The following is a 23,135-nucleotide window of genomic DNA, read 5'->3' on the forward strand; positions in this document are numbered from 1 at the left end:
AACTGTACAGTTTATGTTTAATACGTTATTTATGTCTCTTAGGTCAGCACCATCTTCACCAGAAATTTCACCTCAGTCGTCTCCTCGGCCCCATAGGCCTAACAATGACCGACTGTCTATTCTAACCAAGCTGGTGAAAAAAGGTGAGAAGAAAGGACTATTTGTGGAGAAAATGCCTGTTCGAATATACCAGGTAAGAACTGTATAAAAAGTTCTAAGGGAGAAAACCCAGATAAATGTCAGAATCTTATCTCATGGGTCCAGAACTACTGTTGCCAGCCTCTTGTGGACATAGCTGTGTCCAGAACTTCTGACACAGCGACAGCCTAGCACAGTGTCCTCTGACCCACCTTGTCACAGAAGTGGCTATAGACTTGGGGTTGACGAGCACTGTCACCGGCCTGCTGTGTGCTGTGGGTGCCCCCTGGAAGCAAGGGGGAGGGAGTGGGCAGTGCAGAAACTCATTGCTGAAATTAACTTATTAAATCTGGAAAGAAAAATAAGGCTCATAACCTTTGAGTTGAACTAGTAATAACAATGATGATTATCAGTTATTGAATACCTACCCTGTGCTACATGCTTAAATCCCTAATTCTTAAAACACTCTTGTGGAGTAGCAGGTTTTATTCCCATTTTTCAGATGAAAAGGGGGGAAAGCTCAGAAGGGAGAAATAATGCTGCCAGTGTCACAGAGCCAGGATTTAAATTCAGACTGTCCCATTACCCTGTCCAGACTTTATACACTAAGTAATCAAGAGCTAAGTAGCCAGAATCAAAAAATTTAAGAGAAATATGAAGTCTTTGGTAAAAAAAAAAAAAAAGGCAAATTAAGCCATCTGATACATGGAGAGCATGGAGTTGGTTGTATTTGGAAAAACTCTTAATTGTCCCTTTCCGCTCAAAGTAACAGACTAGAATTCACTTGTCCTTCACATGGTGGTTTTCCTGAATTTCCCAGAAGAATTGGGTTGTTTAATGAATAATAATTCACCTTTTTACAACTCTTTATCTTTGAAAGTTTTTCCTCTCTCCTTTTTAAAAAGTTCAAAGCTTGAGATAAGTATTTTATGAACCTGTTTTACCCTAACTTATCACTAAAAATATCTTCTACATATTGAATAATTTTACCCTGTTTCTTAAAAATAATTAACACTTTTCTTTTGTAGATGGTGAGAGATGAAAACCTCAAGTTTATGAAGAATAGAGATGTGTACAGTAGTGATTATTTCAGTTTTGTTTTGTCTTTAGCATCATTGAATGCCGTAAGTACTAGTCGGAGTTTTACTAGAGAAATTAGAAAGAATCATAGTTAAAAATCTTTCCACTAAAGCAATCAGAGGGTTTCCTTTGTGGCTCAGCTGGTAAAGAATCCGCCTTCGATGCAGGAGACCTGGGTTCGATTACTGGGTTGGGAGGATCCCCTGGAGAAGGGAATGGCTACCCACTCCAGTATTCTGGCCTGGAGAAGTCCATGGACAGTCCATGGGGGTCGCAGAGTCGGACACAACTGAGTGACTTTCACTCGCTCAAAGCATTCAGTGACTTATCCTTATTCTTACATGTTAGCGTTTAGATTATATGCCCAAAAAATTCTCACAAATGTGTCAGTTACTGAGTGATATTCAAATACAGGCCGTATTCAGAATGTACAGTACAGATTGTGAATGAGTGTGGCTTTCCACTTCTTGGGTTTTTAAAGTGCTTTTATTATATTTTGTAAAGAATTTAATAGCCATAAGTGATGTAAATGGATATTGTGCTGTGAGGAGATTGATTATTATAATTTGTAATCAGACATTAGTAGTCTCCAAGTGCTTCTTTTCCTAGAGTACCATGATCACCGTTTGCCAATAAGGGGAAGACTTTCTTAGTCTGTTAGTAGATTACTTAACATCTTGTGGTCTAAAGGCTCTATTTTGAGAAGGCTTCATGTAAGAAATGCAAGATATCTTTCTTAATCTTTTTAAAATTTAACTGGAACATTTTCTATGACAAACTGGCTTTATTTTTCTTACTAGTATTTAACTCTATCATATATATTATTATTGTTATAGATCTTGTTACTCAGTTTGTAACAATGCATATTAATCTATAAAACTGTGGGGAAAAAAATCTCTTTTTTCTCCCTCTCTCACAGACTAAATTAAAGCATCCATACTATCCTTGCATGGCAAAGGTTAGCTTACAGCTTGCCATTCAATTCCTTTTTCAAACTTATCTACGAACAAAGAAAAAACTCAGGTAAGAAATGTTATGTTTTCACAGTCTGTTCTGCAAAAGGCATTATTAATTAAACAAGTTGAATTTATAAATTCAGACACTCAAAAATTCAAAACATTCTTTTAAATAGTTGAAGGCAATTTCTAATACATTCTGATGCTGAAGACATTTTTAAGGAATTTCTAATCCAGGAGGAAAGATGGAAAAAATAGAAAAAGAGATAACTGTGGTAGAAGTTTTAGATGCTGTTTATCTTTAGAACCTGGGGAAAGTTATATCCAGACCTGAGGATTGAACTAACTATCTGTGTTAGTCCAGCAATCATTGGATACATTCTTATCCTCCACCCTACTCCTGAGAAAAATAAAAAAAAATTTTTTTAAAAGTGAAAGACACTCCATGAATTTATTTGCCGGGCTATCTAACATCACTGTCTTTGCTTTTTTAAAGGGTTGACACTGAAGAGTGGATTGCCACTATTGAAGCATTACTTTCAAAAAGTTTTGATGCTTGTCAGTGGCTAGTTGAATACTTTATTAGTTCTGAAGGACGAGAATTGATAAAGTAAGTGTCAGTATCTTGTAGTTGAAAGAAATTTGTTTCTCTTCCAGTGATTTAAAGCTGAAGTTTCTTGTAACGCTTTGTGTTTCAACTTGAAATTATTTTTCTTGTTGGAATCAATTTTAAGCAGATAGCCAGTTGCTCAGAGGCAAGCATGTCTTGAACACCTGCTGTCATTCAGAGGATTCTCAAATACAAGTCTGCCCCCTCAGGGACTCACAGTCTGGTGTCAGATGAAGATCAGCAGTCCTGGGTTACTGCACAGTAATACCGCAATATTGCTGATATGTTTGGATTCTGGCTAAAATACTCTTTTTCAAAAATCTTTTGATGTATGTTACCTGTGATAGTATATTTACTTGTGTATCTGTAGTTAAAAAGTAATTTTGTTTTTCAAGATGGTCCAATCACTGTGACTGTTTGTACCTTACTCCCTCTCATTCTCTTATCCTCAGAGAGTTCAACATTCCTATGGGGATTGCAGCGAGCACCTTGATTTCTCAGTGTCCAGGCTCCTTTATCCCCAGGGACCTCCTCCTTCCCTCTGCCACAGCTGTCCTGGCTCACCACCCTAGCCAGTGGCCTTGCCTCAGGCTTCACTGAGGCACAAGTCTAGCAGATGAGCAGCAGCGCCCACCATCCCCTGTCACAAGTTACACACCAGCCAGTCTCTTCCCATCTTCTTTCCTCCTGATCGGATGGAAGAAGTGTCCTCTCGCCTCTCAAAATGAATCTCTCTACATGAGCAAGGCTTCTCAAGGAAGTTGGTTCTTTATCATTCCAGCATCTTTATCTTCGAGAATTTTCTACCAGGTCACTGCTGTCAGCATACAAATACACTCTCGTACCTCTCACCTTAAAGCAGACCACAGGGAATTCAGAAATGCCACTCCTTTCTCACAGGGAGTTCGTCATCCACTGGCAAGTTAAGATCCAGAAACTCTTGGTCCCATTTCCCCTTCAGCTCTAGGTCTGAGCTGCTAACATTCATTTATTGGCTCATTTAGTATCTCCACCTCCCCTAGTCCAGTGTGCCTCATACAGCAACAAAAGCGTTCCTTTTAAAACAAGGTAGATCATGTTACTTCTCTGCTTAAAATTTCTTCAGTGGATTCTGATTGCTCATAATAAAACCAAAATCTTTACCATAATAGAACACAAAAGGCCTCCCTTGAATATGGCTTTGCCTGTGTGTTTCACTATCCTCCTATCTTAGCATTCACCGGCTTGTTGATTCCTTGAACACACTAAGCTCTTTGTTCTGCAAAGACCTTTTTGCCTGTTGTTCCCTCTACCTAGAACAGTTTCCCCTCATCTCTGCATAGCAAACACCCTCTCACCCATCAGATGGCAAAGAGGATGTTCACTCCCGACCACCCAGTTTAAAGTAGGTCCACCCTGTGGGTTTGCTCCTTTGTTTTGCCTGTCCCCTCTAAAGACGCCAGCTTCTTGACGAGCAGAAGCTATGTGTGTTTGATTCCCTGCTGTACACATAGAGCCTGGCAAGCTTAAGTGCTCAGTATGTGTGTGTACATACATGCATACAGTTCATAAAGAAAGAATAAACCAATGTGTCTTTCAAGCATTTTTGCCTGTCCTTTTAGAATTTACTTTAAAGATAATCTTTCACCCATTTTTCCAGCTCAATTCCAAAATATCCTCCCATCAGGACTCCTGAGTATTGTGTTAAGCAGTAGAACATCATAGACCCATCCATTTGAAAGGAATATGGCAAAATATTTATTTAACTCCCTTTTATGTTCAAGCAGGCTTGCTCTTAAATATCTCCAGAAAAACTCAGTAACTTCCTTTGATAGTGTGATTTGGTTTCTTAGAATTCCTACATGGTAAAAAGAATCTTAGTAAATTACCTAATCTAAATTTTTCCTGACATTTTTTAGAGTTTATTATATTTTGTCCCTTTCTTTATAAAACCCAATTACTCATCATTATCAGTTGCTCGGATTTCATTATTTGAAGAATTAATATTTTCTATTCTCTTTTTTCTCTAATTGGGTTTTCCTGGTGATTCAGACAGTAAAAAAAAATCTGCCTGCAACATAGGAGACCCAGGTTTGATCCCTGGGTCGGGAAGATTCCCTGGAGAAGAATAGCTACCTACTCCAGTATTCTTGCCTGGAGAATCCCATGGACAGAGGAGCCTGGAGGGCTACAGTCCATGGGGTCACACAGAGTTGGTCACAACTGAGCAACTAACACTTTCACTTCACTTTCACTTTTCTCTAAATACAATTTCTTTAGCACTTTTAATACAACTTAAGTTGTCAGTGTTACAACTAAAAGAATAAATATGCACTATATTAATACCTTAGTGAACTTGAAGAGGCTGTTATCTCAGATCAGCCCCTCCATGTAGTCCTCTTCAGGGTAAATTTTTAAGTGTAATTATAACTGTAAAAAATTAAACTAGAAGCTGTTGCTGTTGCTGCTGCTGCTGCTAAGTCGCTTCAGTCGTGTCCGACTCTGTGCAACTCCATAGACAGCAGCTCACCAGGCTCTCCCGTCCCTTGGATTCTCCAGGCAAGAACACTGGAGTGGGTTGCCATTTCTTTCTCCAATGCATGAAAGTGAAAACTGAAAGTGAAGTCACTCAGTCATGCCCGACTCTTAGCAACCCTGTGGACTGTAGCCTACCAGGCTCCTCCGTCCATGGGATTTTCCAGGCAAGAGTACTGGAGTGGGGTGCCATTGACGTCTCCGAAACTAGAAGCAAATACTGCTTTTAAATTGATCTAAAAAATTACTAACCTGAAGATTACTTTACATCTTTAAAAAAAATTTTTTTCCTCTGGAAATTTTTAAACATACAGCAAAGTAGAGAGCCTGTACCCGTCCCCAGCTCAGGTTGTCAGCATTTGGCCAGTCATGTTTACTTATTCCTGTTCTACACATTCTCATACCTTTATTCTCTGATGTATTTTAAAGTAACCTTCAGACATCATTATTTCATTCTAAATTTTTCAGCATATATCTCTTAACAGGTTAAGGTAAAAACAAAAAAAAAATTGTAAACACTTTACCATCGTCACTCCAAACAAAAATGATAATTCCTTCATATCACATCATCCTATTATACACAGTCACGTTCAGATTTCCCCAGATGTCTCAAAAGTGTCATTTTACCATTGAATTTGTACAAATCGGGATCTAAATGAGCTTCCCATGTTGTATTTGGTGTGTATGTCTCTTCCTGTTCTTTTAATCTGTAATCGTCCGTATCCCCACCACCTTTTCTGTCATGCCATGTATTTGGGGTGAGACGGGTCATTCGACCTATAGAGTTGCCCGTATTCTGGATTTCTTTGCATTCTCACAGTGCTTCCTAGAAATGTCTGTGATAGGTAACGTGGAGCACCCCCATTAATGTTCTTCCCAAAAGAATTGTGCCTGAACCTAATCAGACCCCTAGGGCCAAATATTACAGAAGTAAACTCCCCTAGAGTTATCACTTAGAACCTTAGTGGATGGTGGACCGCCTTTGTGTCGGGTTCACATTAGGTAGCTAATGCTTAGCATTAACAGTTACCTGGAATGAGCAGAAGTGAAGCATCCTTGGAAAGCTCCTCTCTCGTCTTCCTATGGGGAGAAGGAGGGCAGGGCTGTCAGCTCATCCTGCCCTCAAGACGGAGACATGGGCAGCTTTCACTGCTGTGACTTGAAAGAACACCTCATCTGGGCAGTTTTGACTTGGGTCATCAAAATTATGTTGTATTTAAATCTTTCTCATGAAACAGTGAGAATTTTCTGTTAAGAAATATTAGAAATAGTTAAGTTCTCACTGTGCTGATTATAGTAAGGGTTGTCATGTCAGAGTGCGTGTATGAAGCAGAGAAAGGCTCACTGCATGTGGGAATGCATGCAGTTAGCTCGTTGCTCTAAGGTAGGTAGTTATCACTCTCACGCAGCCCCAGGGATACTGATGGTGCCACCCCTCCCCGCCACCCCCACCACACCTGAGGCTGCTGCATCTGCCACCTCGCTGTGCAGAGGGTTGGGTTAGGTCATGCCTTTTCAGCAAACAGTGTAGTGTCTGAGTGTAACACTGGGCGTATCGAATGTAATGGACATGCCTGGTAAGCCTTAACTGCTCTCGTTGTCGTCATCATAGGAGAAGAAAGGAAGGGAGCAGGGCCTTTTCAGCCTCACATGCTTTCAGGAGGACCACGTAATAAGTCAGAGTTGGGAGAGGAAAGGAAAGGGAAGTGAAAATCGGATGGCAATGTAGGTGAACAGAGGGTTTAGGAAGTACTGTGTTGACTGAGAACTCTTTTAACTAGTATCCTATTCTGAGAAATCGAAGGGGTGCCAGGGAAAATTACTCCTGAGTAAACGGAATTTATAAAACCTTAGGTTCTTTGCTTTTATATCTCTTGAAGTCCAAATTTACATTTATACAGATACTCATCTTAGGGGGAAAAAAGGAAGAAACAGAAAAAAAATCTAACTTCCGAGTGCAAAGGTCTCATTTTTCCTCTTTCATCTTCTTCCTCTCTCACGAGGGCCTATGTGTGCCAACACTCAGGAGACTTGAACTGACATTTTGGAGTAATTTTTTCCTTGGATAGTAGACGGGACCCGTGTTGGGAAGGTTGGGTTATAGAAATCTGCTTGCTTTTTTACACCTCTTCCTCTCTCTGTTAGGATTTTCTTGTTGGAGTGCAATGTGAGAGAAGTACGCGTTGCTGTGGCCACAATCCTGGAGAAGACCCTAGACAGTGCCTTGTTTTATCAGGATAAGGTCAGTCTTGTTTTCTAAATACTGTTTACACATTCTGTTTTTACCAAATGTTTCAAATTGCACATAATAAGAAAAGAAGCCTAGGATTAGAGTCTGGTAACTTTCCACATAAAAATGCATGTTCCGTGAACTGATCAGTGCCAGGCTGGAAGGCGTTCTGTCCTCTCTTCCTCAGATCCCAGACGTCAGGGTAGGCTCAGAATTCACATCTGCTTTGATCTGCATCAGGGCTTTTTGTCTAGAACTCTTCCCTCTCAGAGTCTTCTCCCAAGAGTTTGTGCTCAGTCTCTGCATAAAGACCAGCCTGAGTCTGGAGTCTGTAGTCTAGACCAGCAGTCATTTTGAGCCACCCCTGGCTTTGTCTCTTTCTTCAGAAGCTGTGTTCATGATCTGAACCTTCATTTGGCAACGGACCAGACGGTGCCATCCATCCAGGGGCACTGGCCACAGTAGCTCCTTCTTTGATCTCTGTTATTCCCTAATCCTTGTTCCTGTTATTCTGAATTTCTTCCTCTTCCTAACCCTGTTTTCTGTAACATATTTTCTTCTAGTTCACAATTCCACACGCGCTCAAACAACATGGTATTTATTACCATTCTCAGTTTCCCCCAAATTTTAAGTCTTAGGGACATAAATGACATGAGTCTGATTATTCAATCTGTTAAGTCCTAGCAAATACAGCAGTAACGTCCCAAGTTTGCTGTTTCAAACAGCTGACACTACATGGAAAACTTTGAAAAATGTTGTATTCAGAATGAATTGGCTCCTTATAAACGTTGGCTGGAGGCAGTGTCTCAGGGAGCTAAATGTAAATTCTGGGAATTGCTGCTTCAAATTCAGCTGTTGGCTTTACTGTTCAACCCTGAGCAAGTCCTTGCAGGAGGCCGTTGGTGCAGTCCCAGTGCATGGCACCCAAGCACTTAGTTCCTTCAACATTCCTGAGCCGGGGCGCTCTATTTGCAGACAAGTTTCAGTCCAGGATGGAGAAGGAGGTCAGATACACTCTTCGGGAAGGACCTAGAAGAAGAACACTGTCCGTCTCAGTTCCAAGAATCCTAAGAAAGGGGAGGGAGGTTTACTCTAAGGCAGTGGCTTTCAGTCAGCTTAAACAGCAGAACCATTCTTCACAAAACCTTACTTGGTTGCAGAATATTAAAAAAATAAGTCATTGGGAGCTGCCTAGGACAGCTTAGATACTGTTGCTCTGAAGTACCCTGTGGAAGTTCTCTGAGATAGTTAACGTAAGAATGTTCTCCCGCTCCTGCTTCCTCCCATGTACCAACCCAGACAAAGGATAAAGGCAGAATCAATGCAGTCTACCTACAGATGGGGTCAGGCCACAGCGCATCACCCCACCAGCCTCTAAAAGCAGGACTGCAGGGGGAGGAAAGTGAAGGGAGTGGTGGAGGATGTAAACCATTGGCCTCAGTAAATTCCACTTGATCCTCAGCTGTTGTTATATTATGTCTGTTTCCCCCTTAATGGAAATGGTGCCACTTGCCACCCACTTTATATTGGAAAGCACTTTGAAATGGAATGCTACATGCATGGTAGATTTTACTGTATTTATAATGAGTATGACAGGATGGATGGGAATATTTCAAAAGCCTATGAGAGCCTTCTCCAGAGGAAAGGAACTGACAAGAGTAGTAAGCCGGGTCTCAATCCTCAGGTCACACATGGATTTCCAGGGACTTGTCCAGAAACAGTTGGGGTGGGAGGGGAAGAAGAAGCAATGTGATAACCAAAATGGTTTCTAAACAAATAAAATGTTTTTCAAAGCTTTCCATGAGGCGTCAGCGGGCTTTCAAGTAAGTTCACAGTTGAGTTGATATTACCGTTGTCATTCTGTCAGGCTGTTGCTCTCCATTTGCTCCATTGGCTTGGTTCCTAGCCTCTCTGCCTGTGTCTGTGTTTTTTATTCTTTGCATCTGTGATTATGTGAAGAAGTAGCAAAGTGGAGGGAGGGATTCAGACGTGTTTCCTCTAAAACCCCTGCCTTTTTTTTAAAAGACAGAAAGAACTGGGCTTTTTAGAAAATGTGACCATTAGGCAGTGGAACCATGCCCGTGAGTCTGAAGGCGAGGAAACAAAACTAGGCTTTTCTTTCATTATTTCTACAGTTCTACCAGTCTTCCTGGAAGATCAAATTGATAATTCTGTTTCTGCTCTCCAAAGCATAAATCCATCTGAATCTGAGACTGGATTGTATCAATCAGACTTTTCCTTTTGTTCTTATAGTGGTTTATTTCAGGTTAATCCTATTACAGATGTCCATCTTACATTCTTTTTCTTTATGTAATTTCTCCTCTAACCAGTTAAAGAGCCTTCATCAGTTACTGGAGGTACTACTTGCTCTGTTGGATAAAGATGTCCCCGAAAATTGTAAAAACTGTGCTCAGTACTTTTTCCTGTTCAACACTTTTGTGCAAAAGGTAAATGATTTTTTTTTCCACTAGGGATTTATAGTCTAAAGGAATTTTGTATATGCAAAACTTTTATATTGGTCAACATAGGACCTATATGATATAATTTTACAAGTGTTCCTTTTTAAAAATCTTCAATTGTGTGTTATATTACTTGTAAGAATCCAGCATAGGTAGGTGGGGGTGATTTCTTATTGTTGGAGCAAGAGTCTGCATTGAAATGAGGGGCCATTGTGCAGCCCCACAGGGCTGTTAGGTTTTCAACAAGTACTTTCTATATGTAAATTGTGGCATTTAAACACTTACTACTTAAAGCTTCTCTCTTGGCTGTATTTTTGGAATAGCTTTCTATCTGGATAAGAACATAATTTGTCATTCTGTTTCTTATGACAGCAGGGGATTAAGGCTGGGGATCTCCTTCTGAAGCATTCTGCTCTGCGACACATGATCAGCTTCCTCCTCGGGGCCAGCCGGCAGAGCACCCAGGTACTGCCTGCTTTTCCTTCATACAGACCAGTGACCTGGCCACGGTTTTGGTCATAGCCACAGTGTCTCTCTTTGTAAGTTTCATCAGAGTTCAGGTACAACAAGTGCTGTATAGCTTTGAAAATTCTTTGGAGTTTAGTTATTTTTACAGCCTCCTCATAGAATTTATTTTAAATGCCATAACCAGTGGGAATGACTAACTCAGACATCAGTCAAAGTGTCCTAGGAGGAAAAATGGGTTCTGCTCGGGGAATTCAAAAGCCTTCAGAAAGAGTGACACGGGTCCTCCTTCACTCACTCTCCGGGACTGTGAGCAAGGCCTGGTGGAGGTGCTTACCTGGGATGCTGTCACAGGCCATTATTCACATGTGAAGTTGAACCATTAAGTGCTGAGCAGCGTTGCTGCAGTTGTGATACTCATATTCAGAAAATGAAAGGGAAATGTGTTTTTTTTTTCCTACTATTTTTGGAATAGTAGAGTCAAATATATCCTCAAAGGACTCTCCTGTTTGAAGTTCCTATGTTGGTGTGTTTTTTCCAATCATTATATTTCTTCTGTTTGATAGATTTAAAATACATAAAATGTCAACATGCTGTAATGGTAAATACTATGTATGGAGCAGTTATTATGTGCCAGACACAACCGGTTACTTTTCATGCTCTACCTCTGAAGTTCACAGTTCAGTAAAACAGGTAGTTTCATCCCCCTTCTTGGGCAAGAATTACAGCTGAGAGAAATTGTGACTCGTTCAGGATCACAGGACTTAAGCTCTAGTTTCCACTGTCTGTGATTCACTGCCTAGGGAAGCTTTCCTTTTTTTATTAAGGGAGACAGACTTGTCATTTAGGCCTCCTCTCCACTTCCTGTCATACCACCTAGCCACTCTGACTTCTTAATGTTGAAAACGGGACTTCTCTGGTGGTCCAGTGGCTAAGACTCCACACTTCCACTGGAGGGGGTACAAGTTCAATCCCTTGTTAGGGAACTAAGATCCTGCATGCCACACAGTGTGGCCTAAATAAATGCACTGACAGTAACTTGCTCTGTGTGCTGATATTATGTTGAGTATCAATTTTTTACTTCAAGCTTTTCCTTCTCAGGGGCTCCGTTAACACTGACGATTATTTTAAATTCATTGTAATTTAAATAATATTCAGTTTAATTAATGATGTTATATTGTATGATTAATATTGTTTTGCATTTATGGAGCACATAAGTTTGAAAACGTTCTCACCTTTAATGTTTCATTGGTCCTCCCAACCATGAAGTGGGTGCGGAACAGGTAGTGGGTAGGTTGTCCCCGTCCTGATACAAGGAAGTCAGGTAGAGAACTCGCCCACATCCGCACAGATCAGTGAGTGGCAGAGGGGGCCAGGCCTGCAGACCTCCAGCCTCACGGGCTTTCCCCACTGTACTGGTGCAGGAAAGTTACCTAGCACATGGTGAAAGCTCAGTGCCTAAATAGGACTGCATGATAGTATTTGTTGTAGAATACAAATCCATATATATCTGTGTTAAGCCACTCTTAAGTTGGCTTAAAACCTGTGAGTTTTCTGTCCTTTGATCTCTCGTACTGTCAAACATTGAGAAAGAATGTGGCTCAGAATATCATGCACCCACGCACCTCTTCCTTCCTTGTCCCTCGTTTCTCACCAGAGCACTAACGCCCACTTTATTTTCTCTGACAACAGATACGTCGGTGGAGTTCTGCTCAAGCTCGAGAATTTGGGAACCTCCACAACACGGTGGCGTTGCTCGTCTTGCATTCAGATGTCTCTTCCCAGAGGAATGTTGGTAAGCTTCAACGCCTGTCTTTAGTATGTCAAGGAAATGCAGAGATGGTGAGTTTGTGAGCAACACGTAGAGAATGATAATGTTGGCAATTAAATGTATGTTAGTGGCTTCTCATTTGGCTATTTGATATTTGAGGGATGCTTAAAATTTTTTGTTTCAATTCATGTTAAGCTTCACCTTATTTTTACTAGTTTGTCACAAGAGAAAGTCAATAATTTATTTGGGGTGGGATATTGAAGCATTTAAAAACACTCTGGGTTTAAAGGCTACATCTCTACACTGATGGCAGGCCTTATCCTGACAGCACCACCAACAACAGCACCGATAGCGCAGTAAAGCTGCTCTACAGTCCTCAGTGTTCCGCATGTTGTGCCTCTGCTGGGGCTCTCAGTTTGTTGTGTTGAATCCCCTCAGCAAACCTGTGAGGTCGGTTCCCCTTCTGAGTGTGCGGGAGCTAAGATGGGGAGAGCGCGAGTAACTCCCACATCTCACAGCTGGTCAGAGGTGTAGCAGCCAGTGCGGAACACAATCCTCTGACCCCAGAGCCTATGGCAGGGTTTTCACATCTTCTGACCAGGAAACTAGATTAAAATCACAGTGCATCCCTCTGACCTGGAGACACTGTTGGCTCTCTGAAGCAATGTGGGGGAACTCTCGTATAGTCAGACATGAGCTAGACTGTGCTTGCTAAATTCTGATTCACCAATCTAAAAGATGAAGCTACCTCCTCTGTGAGTTCAGACGGGTCTGCGAAAGAAAATTGAGAGGGAGCGTCCTTGCTTGTCTGGCGTGTAGGGTAACCCCTTCCATGTGAGAGATTCTGCTCAGCATTGGCAGTTGTGTAAGCAGCAGAAGTGCCTTGTCCTCGGTGTCTTCAGAGGCACTTTGGGAGTTTTTTTTTTTCTCATTTTAAACTTCTTCGAAAGGATTATCTTGGGTATGAATCACTGGGAGTCTAGGGATTTAACAGTTAGTCCAGGGCATACATTGAAAGAGAGAGGAAGCCTTTTCTCAAGTCTCATGACTATGAGAGACGGCTGTACATGTTCAGCAGTTGGGTGTGTGAATCTTGAGGCAGTCGCCTTACCTTGTAGACGTCGGTTTCACATGGTAACACGAGGTGGCTTTTTCCTTTGATTTCCTAAAGCTCCGGGTGTGTTTAAACAACGGCCGCCTATTAGCATTGCCCCCTCGAGCCCCCTGCTGCCCCTCCACGAGGAAGTCGAAGCCCTGTTGTTCCTGTCTGAAGGGAAACCTTACCTGTTAGAGGTATGTCCTTGTTCCACTAATGCCATTTTCCTTTTATCTGTTTTCTTCTTTTTGAGGGAAAAAAATACCTTTTGTTATTAGTTGTATTTTGTATGTTACTCTCGTATAGGGGAGTATAGTTAAGAAGCAATTATTTCAAATTAGTTTTACTTCCTGTATGTATGTCAGAAAGAAATAGGCAGCTGAAAAGAATATTATTTGTCCACCCTGCAACTAAGAATTGGGCCTCCAGGTCCCAGGAAGAGGTATATGGCACACACACACCACCACGGTCCCCCGCCGAGTCACAGTCACTCCATTTATTATCAGAGGGTTTATTCCCAATCTTGTGTGTGTCCTTGGTCCTGAAATACTACAGCTCTGAAGCATACGGGTTTTTCAACCTCAGGAGTATAGAAGTGAGCTCTTCACAACCTCCTGTTGAGGTCCCTCTCCCTTCCACCCAGAGCTACTGCACCTTAAGAATGTAGTCTTCCAATCCTTGTTCTGTAACTTGACTTTTATATGCATGACTTGGTGAACATAATCATACTAGTTTTTATTTACATCAACAGTGCTGTGCTATATCTCTTTTTTTTTAAGCTTAACGTCATGTATTTTTTGGACCTATCAGTGGTTATTTTAATGGGGGAGATCCCCTTTTAAAGTCTGATAAAAGTGACTGATAAAAGTGAGAAAAAGGTACACATTTGCACAAATTGTGTTAACTCTCAGACAGACTCAAACTATTTTGAGGCAGTGTTGATGGTCCTTCATCTGAGTAGATTTCAGTGAAAGTCGGAAACAGCGTTTTAACAGGGAACTGTGACAAAAGAAAGACTCCTCTTCTACCCTCACTAGGTAATGTTTGCTCTGCGAGAGCTGACGGGCTCACTGCTGGCGCTCATCGAGATGGTGGTGTACTGCTGTTTCTGTAACGAGCATTTCTCCTTCACCATGCTGCATTTCATTAAGGTAGGACCTCGTGAACACCTGTGGTAGCCTGCGAGCCTGCAGTTGAGACCTAGGAAAGCATTTCTTCTGCTCCCAGGCGCTTTGCTTCTTTTAATAACCTTAATTGTTTTCCTAATCATAAAAATAGTATAGACTCATTTTTTAAATGAATAAAAAAAATGCAGAATCTCACCATTTATGATGATCAGCATGAATATTCTCTCACGTTTCCTTTTTATTTTCTGTGTGTATATTTTAACATAATTGGGATTTTATTGTCTATATGATTTTTGTGCCCTCTTTTTTCAATTGACATTATATTTAATGATATTCCATATCATTAAAAGCTACCTGAGTGTATTTCATGTATCTGTCATGTATCACAATTTACTCAGCCATTCCCTTCCCAGTGAGGCACATTTGCATTGGGTGCAATTTTTAACTATTAAGAATAATACTTTAATGCTATGGTGACCATTATTGTATAAAATGGTTTTAAAGTTTCAGGTTATTTCCCCAGTCCACATCTAAAAAATCAAAAGTAGACTGATTTTTCTCACCTTCTGAAGTAGTAATATATGTAGTTCATTATGAAGCTCTGATCAGTGTGTAGTAATTACTTATGTTTCATTTTCTGGATGCCAAGCACAGTTCCAAGCGTATTTGGTATTTAACTCACGTAATTCTCTAGCACATAACTCCTGTGAGGTGTAGATACTGGAATTGAAGGTGCTGAAGACACCAGTGCCACACAACTAGTAAGTGGCAGAGAGGGAGTTTGAATATCAGCAGTGTGGCTCCAGGGCTGTGCTCTTACCTACTGCCTTGCTAGGGATTACTAGAAAAACCTTTAAGCCTATGCATACCATTTTTATTCATTTTTAATCTTTTAATTTTTAATTCCATGGAGAATACATGACTTCATTCCCTTTGTGAAAAAGTATGCAAAGTCCATCTCGACCATCACCAGCCAGTATTGTCACGTCGGTTACGTGTCTTTCCACTCTTCTTTGTGTGAAATTACAAGAGATATTTTAGTTTGCCCCACACCTTGCCTGCCCCAGGATCTGTAATAGTGATACAGGTAGTGTTAACAAGTGGCTGTGACCAGTGGGTCATGCCTCCAAGCTCTATTAAAGTATGTTTTGCCCTCAGTGTCTTCTGTACAGATCTGCCTGTATCAGGGTTGATTGAGACCTCTCTTTATTGTTTACTAATTATATAACGAAGGAGAGTTTCCTCTTCCGAAAAACAAGAGGAAATTTGCCCAGACCTCACAGATTGTGTAGATTCCATGAGGCATGATACATGCAGTACTTACTTAGTGCCACACCCGGCACCTTGCACACGCCCTGTCATCATGCAGTGTCCTCTCCCACTGCATGCTGTGTGTAAGGTTATTAAAATGCACAGGGCTGTGAGTTTTCTCAGCCTTGCTTTCTTCATTTAGTGTGTCTTGGCAGATTTTTCTACTTCCTAAGCAGACTTTTCTTATATTTCACTTACAGCGTATTGATCTCAGAACACTCTAATTAGCATTCTCATAGCTACTCAAGAATAGTCAACAAAACAGAATAAGTATAAATGAAATATAAGTACAAATTGAGGCCTGTTTAGTGACTAAAAACCCTCTCCCTTCCTTTCTGCTTCTTTCCCTTTCTCCTTCCTAATTTCATAGTGAAATATCATGGAGGGTTATAGCAGGGAGGGTTGTGGTATTGTTTCAGTCCCCAGACTTAGCATTTGGGGAACTGAGACCCAGAGAAGGGAATGACTTGCCCAAGGTCAGCCAGGTGGTGGTAGAACTTAGGCTGGAGTCCCAGCACTGTTGATTGCCACTCCGACCTGCTTTTCACTGAAGACTTACTGGAATCTTTGTGCTTTTAAAAAATATTTCAGAACCAACTAGAAACAGCTCCACCCCATGAGTTAAAGAATACATTCCAACTACTTCATGAGATACTGGTAAGTCATGAATGTTTTGATTCACTTGCATTTAGATATTTACTAGGCAGCATGCATTTGCAAATAAAAACTGTATGTCCTTGTGTTGCTTTTGCATTCATTTGGTCTGCACTCACCAAGTCCTCTTCACATCACCCATTCTCCTTGCTTTAACTGATTCAGAGGTGAGTGGTAATAAATTTCGTTATGTTTAGTGAAGGAGCTAGACAAGGACACAAGCAATTCTAGTGCAGAAAGCAGAGGCTTTACTTACCATGCACAGAAAATGGTGCTCAGCTCAAGGGTGATCTTGTGTGAACCTCGCAAGAACCAGGAGAGGTGAATGGCTGGCTCTGCAGCCTGTCCATGTGCTACTGAAAATATCTCTATGAGCCACGGAACTGAAATGTAATCCACTATAAGGTGCCAAAGGCAGGGGAAAAAATACAACTGCAGTCAGTGAAATAAGGTATTATTAGAAGCTGAACTTAGAGAAGTGGAGTGACCTGCCCAAGGACATCGTCAGTAACTGACAGTCAGGATCTGAGCCAGGTGACTGGCCGTGGAGCCTGTGCTCTCTACAAATGCCTGGTTTGCTCAGTGACTGGAAGAGGTAGGACTAAAAGGAGTGGAAACTGGTGGGGCTTGGGGAAGGAGCCCAGACCAGACCAGGAAGAGTTCCAGGTTCCAGTGCCTGTGGACTTTTTCCCTGGAGGCCAGTGGTGACACACTGGTAGCCAGGTTCCACCTACATGTCTTGTCTATTTGGCCCAAATTGTTCTGTTCTTGAATTTCTGGATGCCAACCTGTCTTCAGAAATCAGGTCATCTGGCCACCCTGGTCTGTTTCCTGCGTGCTCCAGCCACCCAGAGCAGTGACAGCATGTCCTTTCCGTGAAGCTTGTGGTCTCCAGTTCCCACTGCCTCAGCACTGCTGTTGTCTGCCACGTGGCTCATTTCTTACCATCTCGGACTCTAGACATTTAAGTCAGTAACTTCTGCCATCAGTGATGGACACCATGGAAGGGTTTGCGGCAGGAAAGTGATATAACCTGATTTATGTCTTAGAAAGATTACCCCAGCAGTTGTCTTAAAGGATGGGCTAAAGAAGGAAGCAGGGTTGGAACTGGAAAACCATATAGGAGTCTGTGGCAGTAATCTGCGTGTACAATACCAAGGCTTATGCTAAGGAGAGACCAGAGCAGAAGGGGCTAGGGCCAGAACAACAGGTGTTTAGAAAGAGAATCAGTGGAATTTGGTGACTGACTGTGAACCAATGAGAGAGACTAGCCCAAGAACTATTTAAAATAAAGAGCGGGCGGTGGGATGGGGACTGGCTTCCCTTTAGGTCCCTGAGGCCTTGGCACAGGGTAAGCATTTAATAAACACTTTTGAATATGGAGATACATCATGGGTGCCATTTCTAAAATGCCTGACTCTCTGGTCCTTTGCCTCCTTTTGGTCCTAGCGCTTTTGTAAGATCATTGCTTCTCAGGACTGGGACTGAGTGATGTTCATCTGCTCAACAACAGACCCGCTTAGTTTATTGAATTGTGCACGGCTCAGTGTCAGGCGTTAGAAGTACAGCAAGAGTGTGCCATAGATCCAGCCTTGTGTGGTGTGGCATAAATCTCCACACATGGACTTGTAGAGCCTGTATTATATCAAAACTTTTTCACAGGTTTTTGCGAACCGTAAATCTCTTATCTTTGGGATAATGAAATACATGTCCTTATAACCCACAGAGAACCCTAGAGTCAGTTCTTAAGGGCATGTATTAGGAAATGTGTGGATCTTCAAATACTGCTTAATATTTTTTTATCTTTAGTTTGAAATTTAATATATTGTTGAAAATATGGCAATGACATATTTGTTTTTGGTTTTACTATGTTAGTAACTATAGTCCCTTGAACAAGTTATCTTTAAAGGCACCAGTGGCTGTAACACAAGTTTCTTCTTTCATTTACCAGCCTTTGTCTCCTGCTCCTCACAGGTCATCGAGGATCCCATACAAGTGGAGCGAGTCAAGTTTGTGTTTGAGACAGAAAACGGATTACTAGGCAAGTATGGCTGCCCTGTGAAGAAGTGCCTGCAGTAAAGGTGCAGAGAGCCCATTGTGCCAGCCGGCCTCTCCTCCCCAGGGTCTGCCTGGCACACTCTGCCTGGCATGGATTGCTGAGGAATCCAGGAGTTGCCTGGTCAGGCCTGTTAGACTCCCTCAGTCTAGTCAGGAGATTTAAAGCCAGAGGATCTTACCACCCTGAACACTCCTGCTTTTCGTAAGACAACAGCTTGAGGTCCTTTTACTGGGTCAGGTAAGATTCAGGGGTGCTATGACTTTCTTCAGCAAGCTAAAGGTTTGCCACTTAACAAGAAACCTTTCTTCCACTCTGTAGCCATTGAGGTGGGAAAAGACTAAAACCTTACACTCAGAGTATTGTCAAGCTCATGAAATGCAATTTATTTTTTTCTTTTAACCTGTGATATGAATGCACCCAAATTTTTATTATCTGCTCATAAAAGTTTTTTGACAGCCTTTTCTTTTTCAGAAGGCTAAAGTGGTTTAATGAGCTATTTCTTAGAAAAAGTTTAGTTAAAAATAGTCTTATCCAACTCCCACCATCCACCTGTATTCCCAGTTAACTTGAGTCATTTTAGACATTGCTGTGTGTTTAAAAGAAGTTTTAGTATCTCCTTTTATTGCAGAAAAGAAATTCATGCTTAAAATGTTCTGCAGTTACAACATTCTAGACCACTGCTTTGAAATGGTGCTCTCTGCTCTGAGCAGCACCCAGGCTCTCTGAAACTTACAGACCATACACGTCTCAAGGGCAGGGAGCAGGCATTACAGTCATCCCTTGGTAACCATAGGGCACTGGTTTCAGGACCCACTTGGACACCAAAACCCATGGATGCTCAAGTTCCATAGTCTACCCTTCATATCCATGGTTCTGCACCTGAGGATTCAACCAGCCACAGATTGTGTAGTGTACTATATATATTTATTGAAAAAAATTCACATACAAGTGGACCTGTGCAGTTCAAGCCCATGTTGTTCAAGGGTTGCCTATATTTTTCTTTAAATGCCCAAAGCACAGACCAGTAAGTATTTGTTGAAGTGAAATAGTACCATAAATCTCCATTTATCACACTGAAGTATTTTAACTGCTCTTTGTCAGTATTGCAGTGAATGGAAAACTTTGCAAGTCTCTAGGTGAAAAATCAGCCAATATAAATTTTAGTTCTTTTCAGTTCTTCTGAAAGTCAAACCTTCACCACCTTGTATTTTTCTTGAATCCTACTTAAAGTAGTGTTTCTGTCCATTAGAACTTGGAGAACCCTGTTAAGTCAGCATACTGTGCTTTGGTTAAGCTCCTCGTCTGCTTATCAAGTTTGCTGTGAATGTTCAGAACAGCAGCGCTGCTATTACCTGGGCCTGCTAAAGTTTAGTGCTTTATTGTTAAACTTTCTTCCTTTATTCTTCAGCTCTGATGCACCACAGTAATCATGTGGACAGCAGTCGCTGCTACCAGTGTGTCAAATTCCTTGTAACTCTTGCTCAAAAGTAAGTATTGACTCAAAATGCAGTTGAGTAAATGATGTTTTTAGTTACAAGTCAGATATGACTCAAGAAAAAAAATTCCCTTATTTTGGTACCTAGGGAATCTGAGCCAGCCAGGGCACACTTGCTTGGATGGTACAGACAATTATTCAAACAATTTCAAAGAGACGTAAAAGGGGAGCATTAAAAGTAACAGATCTTATGGGATCCAAGGGCAGGGAAAGTGCTAAGCTGACAGTTTGTGCAGGAAGGAGAGGAGTCCAGGGCGGGTTTAGGGACCTCAACAGCAAGAATTCATGAACTATCACTCAAGATACCTTTAGTTACCTATCAGCTGTGTCAGCTTCTAGGTCCCCACTTTCAAAACAGTCTCTCAAGAGGCCAAATCATTTAACAGCTACTTAACCCATGAACCCAGGCACTGTGTGAAATATCGCCTATATTCTCATTTAACATTTTCAGCAATCTTAGGAGGTTAGGTGCTGTTACTAGTCCCATACCATGGGTGGTTTAAGTGACATGCCTGCCGTCAGAGCTAGGACTCGAGCACAGGCTGACTGACTTCAGGGCAAAGGTTCTTTTCTCCTTTTATTTAATTGTGCTAAAATATGTGTGTGTTAAGTCACTCAGTCATGTCCAACTCTTTGCGACCCCATGGACTGTAGCCCACCAGGCTCCTTTGTCCATGGAATTCTCCAGGCAAGAATACTGGAGTGGATTGCCATTCCTTTCTCCAGGGGATCTTCCCAACCCAGGGATCGAACCCAGGTCTCTTAGATCTCCTGCATTGGCAGGCAGGTTGTTTACCACTGGCACCACCTGGGAAGTCCCTAAAATATACATAACGTGAAGTTCACCATTTTAGCCATTTTAGGTGTACAGTCCAGTGGCATTAAGTACATTATAGCGTTGTGCAGCCATCACCATCACCATCATCTATCTCCAGAACTGTTTTCATCTTCCAGAACTGAAATTCCATAGCCATTAAATAGTACTTCTCCACTCCTCCTCCCTCCAGCTCCCAGCAACCATCCTTCTACTTTTTGTCTTCATGAATTTGACTGTTGTAGATACCTCACATAAATAGAATCATACAGTATTTTTCCTTTCATGACTGGCTTATTTCCCTTAGCATGACATCTTCCAAGGTGTATCCATGTTGTAGCGTGTGTCAGAATTTCCTTTCTGTTTAAGGCTGAATAACATTCCATTGTATAGATATGTATATGTACTGCATTTTACTTATCCATTCATCTGTCAGTAGATCCTTGGAAAGGTTCTCAATGAACCTGAATTATTTGCCACTTCAGCTCCCCTATTTATTTATTATGTTGGCCCACAAAAGATCAGAGTGACTGCATGCTAATCCAAGGTTATTTTTTTTAATTGAAGTATAGTTGATTTACAATATTGTGTTAGTTTCAAGTGTATAACAGAGTGATTCAGTTAATATTATTTTTTCAGGTTGTTGTGTATTATAGGTTGTTACAAGATACTGAATATAGTTCCGTGTGCTGCACAGTAAATCCTTGTTTCTAGTCTATTTCATATATAGTAGTTTGTGTTTGGTAATCCCATACTCCTCTAACTTACCCCTCCTTTCACCCCTTTCCCCTGGTAACCATAAGTTTGTTTTCTGTGTCTGTGTGTCTGTTTTTGCTTTGTATATAGATTCTTTTGTATTATTTAAGACTCCACATATAAATGATACTAAGTATAATATTCTCCAGGTCCATTCATGTTGCTGCAAATGGCAATATTTCATTTTATGGCCACGTATGGAGAACATGACAACCACTCCAGTATTCTTGCCTGGGAAATCCCATGGACAGAGGAGCCTGGCGGGTTACAGTCCATAGGGTCATAAAGAGTCATACACGACTGAAGCAACTTAGCACATGTGTGCCTGAGTAATATTCCTTTGTGTAAATATATATACATCACATCTTCTTAAACCAGTCTCTGTTAATGGACACGTAGGTTACTCCCATGTCTTGGCTGTTGCAGATAGTATTGCAGAGTAAACATTGGGGTGCACGTATCTTTTCAAATTAGAGTTTTTATCTTTTCAGGATACATACCCAGGAGTGTAACTAACCCAGGATCCCAGGATTACTGAGCAGACAGCACTGCCATCACTGAGTTTTACACTGAGCTCTCTTTAGCTTAATTTATTTTGCTGCAGATTTTTCCTGATTCTTAGCTATCCTTGGACTTATACCAGAATGAGAAATCTGTTGGGATTAATCTGCTGCATTTGAGCATCCTCAACAGATTTAAATGAGAGCTCCATCGAAATAGTACATGAACACACATTTTCCAGATGACATAATATTGTAAACACAGATGGAGATCATCCTGCCACAATTGTGGGTTCGTTAATGAGGCTTCATACTGACAGCATGTCGTCATAATGACATAAAAGGCTAAAAGAGTGGTATTTCCAAGTAGTGTTGGGGCCACATAGCATATCTGATGCCAGCAAACACCAAGTCCATATATTAGTAGTGTCTTTATATGTACTGCCATATCCTGCACATATCCCATTTCATTACATATGTTAATGGCAGTCTCCCCATCGGTACTATCTTCAAATTAGGACAGCTTCTAGGTGGGCAAATACAAATGGAAAGGGCTCCAAAAGCAGGTTTTAAATTGTTTTTCCCTCATATCATTCTTTCTTATTTAAATTATAAAAATTAAAGACTAGTTTGATTTTATCAAGAGGTCATTTACTGTAGACCTTAACATTACTAGAAGAGAACATGGGCAAAATATTCTCTGACATAAATTGTAGCAATGTTTTCTTAGGCCAGTCTCCCAAGGCAATAGAAATAAAAGCAAAAATAAACAAACGGGACCTAGTCAAACTTACACATTTTTGCACAGCAGAGGAAACTGTAAACAAAATGAAAAGGCGACCTACAGAATGGGAGAAAATATTTGCAATTGATGCATCCAGCAAGGACTTAATTACCAAAATATATGAACAGCTCATACAACTTAATAACAACAACAACAAAAATCAAAAAGTGGGCAGAAGACCAAAAAGACATACAGACGGCCAAGAGGCACATGACCAGGTGCTCAGCATTGCCAGTTGTCAGAGGAATATGAGTCAGAGTCAGAGCTAGGGTGAGGTATCGCTTCACAACAGTCAGAATGGCTGTCATTAAAAGTC

At 41.2% G+C, this 23,135-nt stretch overlaps 1 protein-coding gene and 1 long non-coding RNA gene across 5 annotated transcripts in view; one reads left to right on the top strand and one right to left on the bottom strand.

Annotated features, from left to right (window-relative positions):
* USP24 (ubiquitin specific peptidase 24) overlaps positions 1-23,135 on the top strand; it is a 155,605-nt gene that overhangs the window by 126,905 nt on the left and 5,565 nt on the right. For 3 of the 4 annotated variants that reach the window (XM_027537132.1, XM_027537133.1, XM_027537135.1), the window contains 13 exons: positions 43-193; positions 1,167-1,262; positions 2,138-2,241; positions 2,671-2,784; positions 7,444-7,540; positions 9,859-9,975; positions 10,360-10,452; positions 12,145-12,247; positions 13,395-13,516; positions 14,357-14,470; positions 16,349-16,414; positions 18,386-18,452; positions 19,879-19,957. In XM_027537132.1, the coding sequence (XP_027392933.1) occupies positions 43-193; positions 1,167-1,262; positions 2,138-2,241; positions 2,671-2,784; positions 7,444-7,540; positions 9,859-9,975; positions 10,360-10,452; positions 12,145-12,247; positions 13,395-13,516; positions 14,357-14,470; positions 16,349-16,414; positions 18,386-18,452; positions 19,879-19,957 (1,323 nt within the window). The remainder of the gene's footprint in view (positions 1-42; positions 194-1,166; positions 1,263-2,137; positions 2,242-2,670; positions 2,785-7,443; positions 7,541-9,858; positions 9,976-10,359; positions 10,453-12,144; positions 12,248-13,394; positions 13,517-14,356; positions 14,471-16,348; positions 16,415-18,385; positions 18,453-19,878; positions 19,958-23,135) is intronic. The other variant, XM_027537134.1, reaches the window with a different exon arrangement.
* On the bottom strand, positions 8,111-12,163 carry LOC113889831. The gene is made up of 2 exons (XR_003510361.1): positions 12,078-12,163; positions 8,111-8,557 (listed from the first exon to the last, which is right to left on the bottom strand). It is a non-coding gene; the product is annotated as an uncharacterized LOC113889831 (long non-coding RNA).

This window comes from Bos indicus x Bos taurus, chromosome 3 (assembly GCF_003369695.1).
Source record: "Bos indicus x Bos taurus breed Angus x Brahman F1 hybrid chromosome 3, Bos_hybrid_MaternalHap_v2.0, whole genome shotgun sequence".
NCBI lineage: Eukaryota > Metazoa > Chordata > Mammalia > Artiodactyla > Bovidae > Bos > Bos indicus x Bos taurus.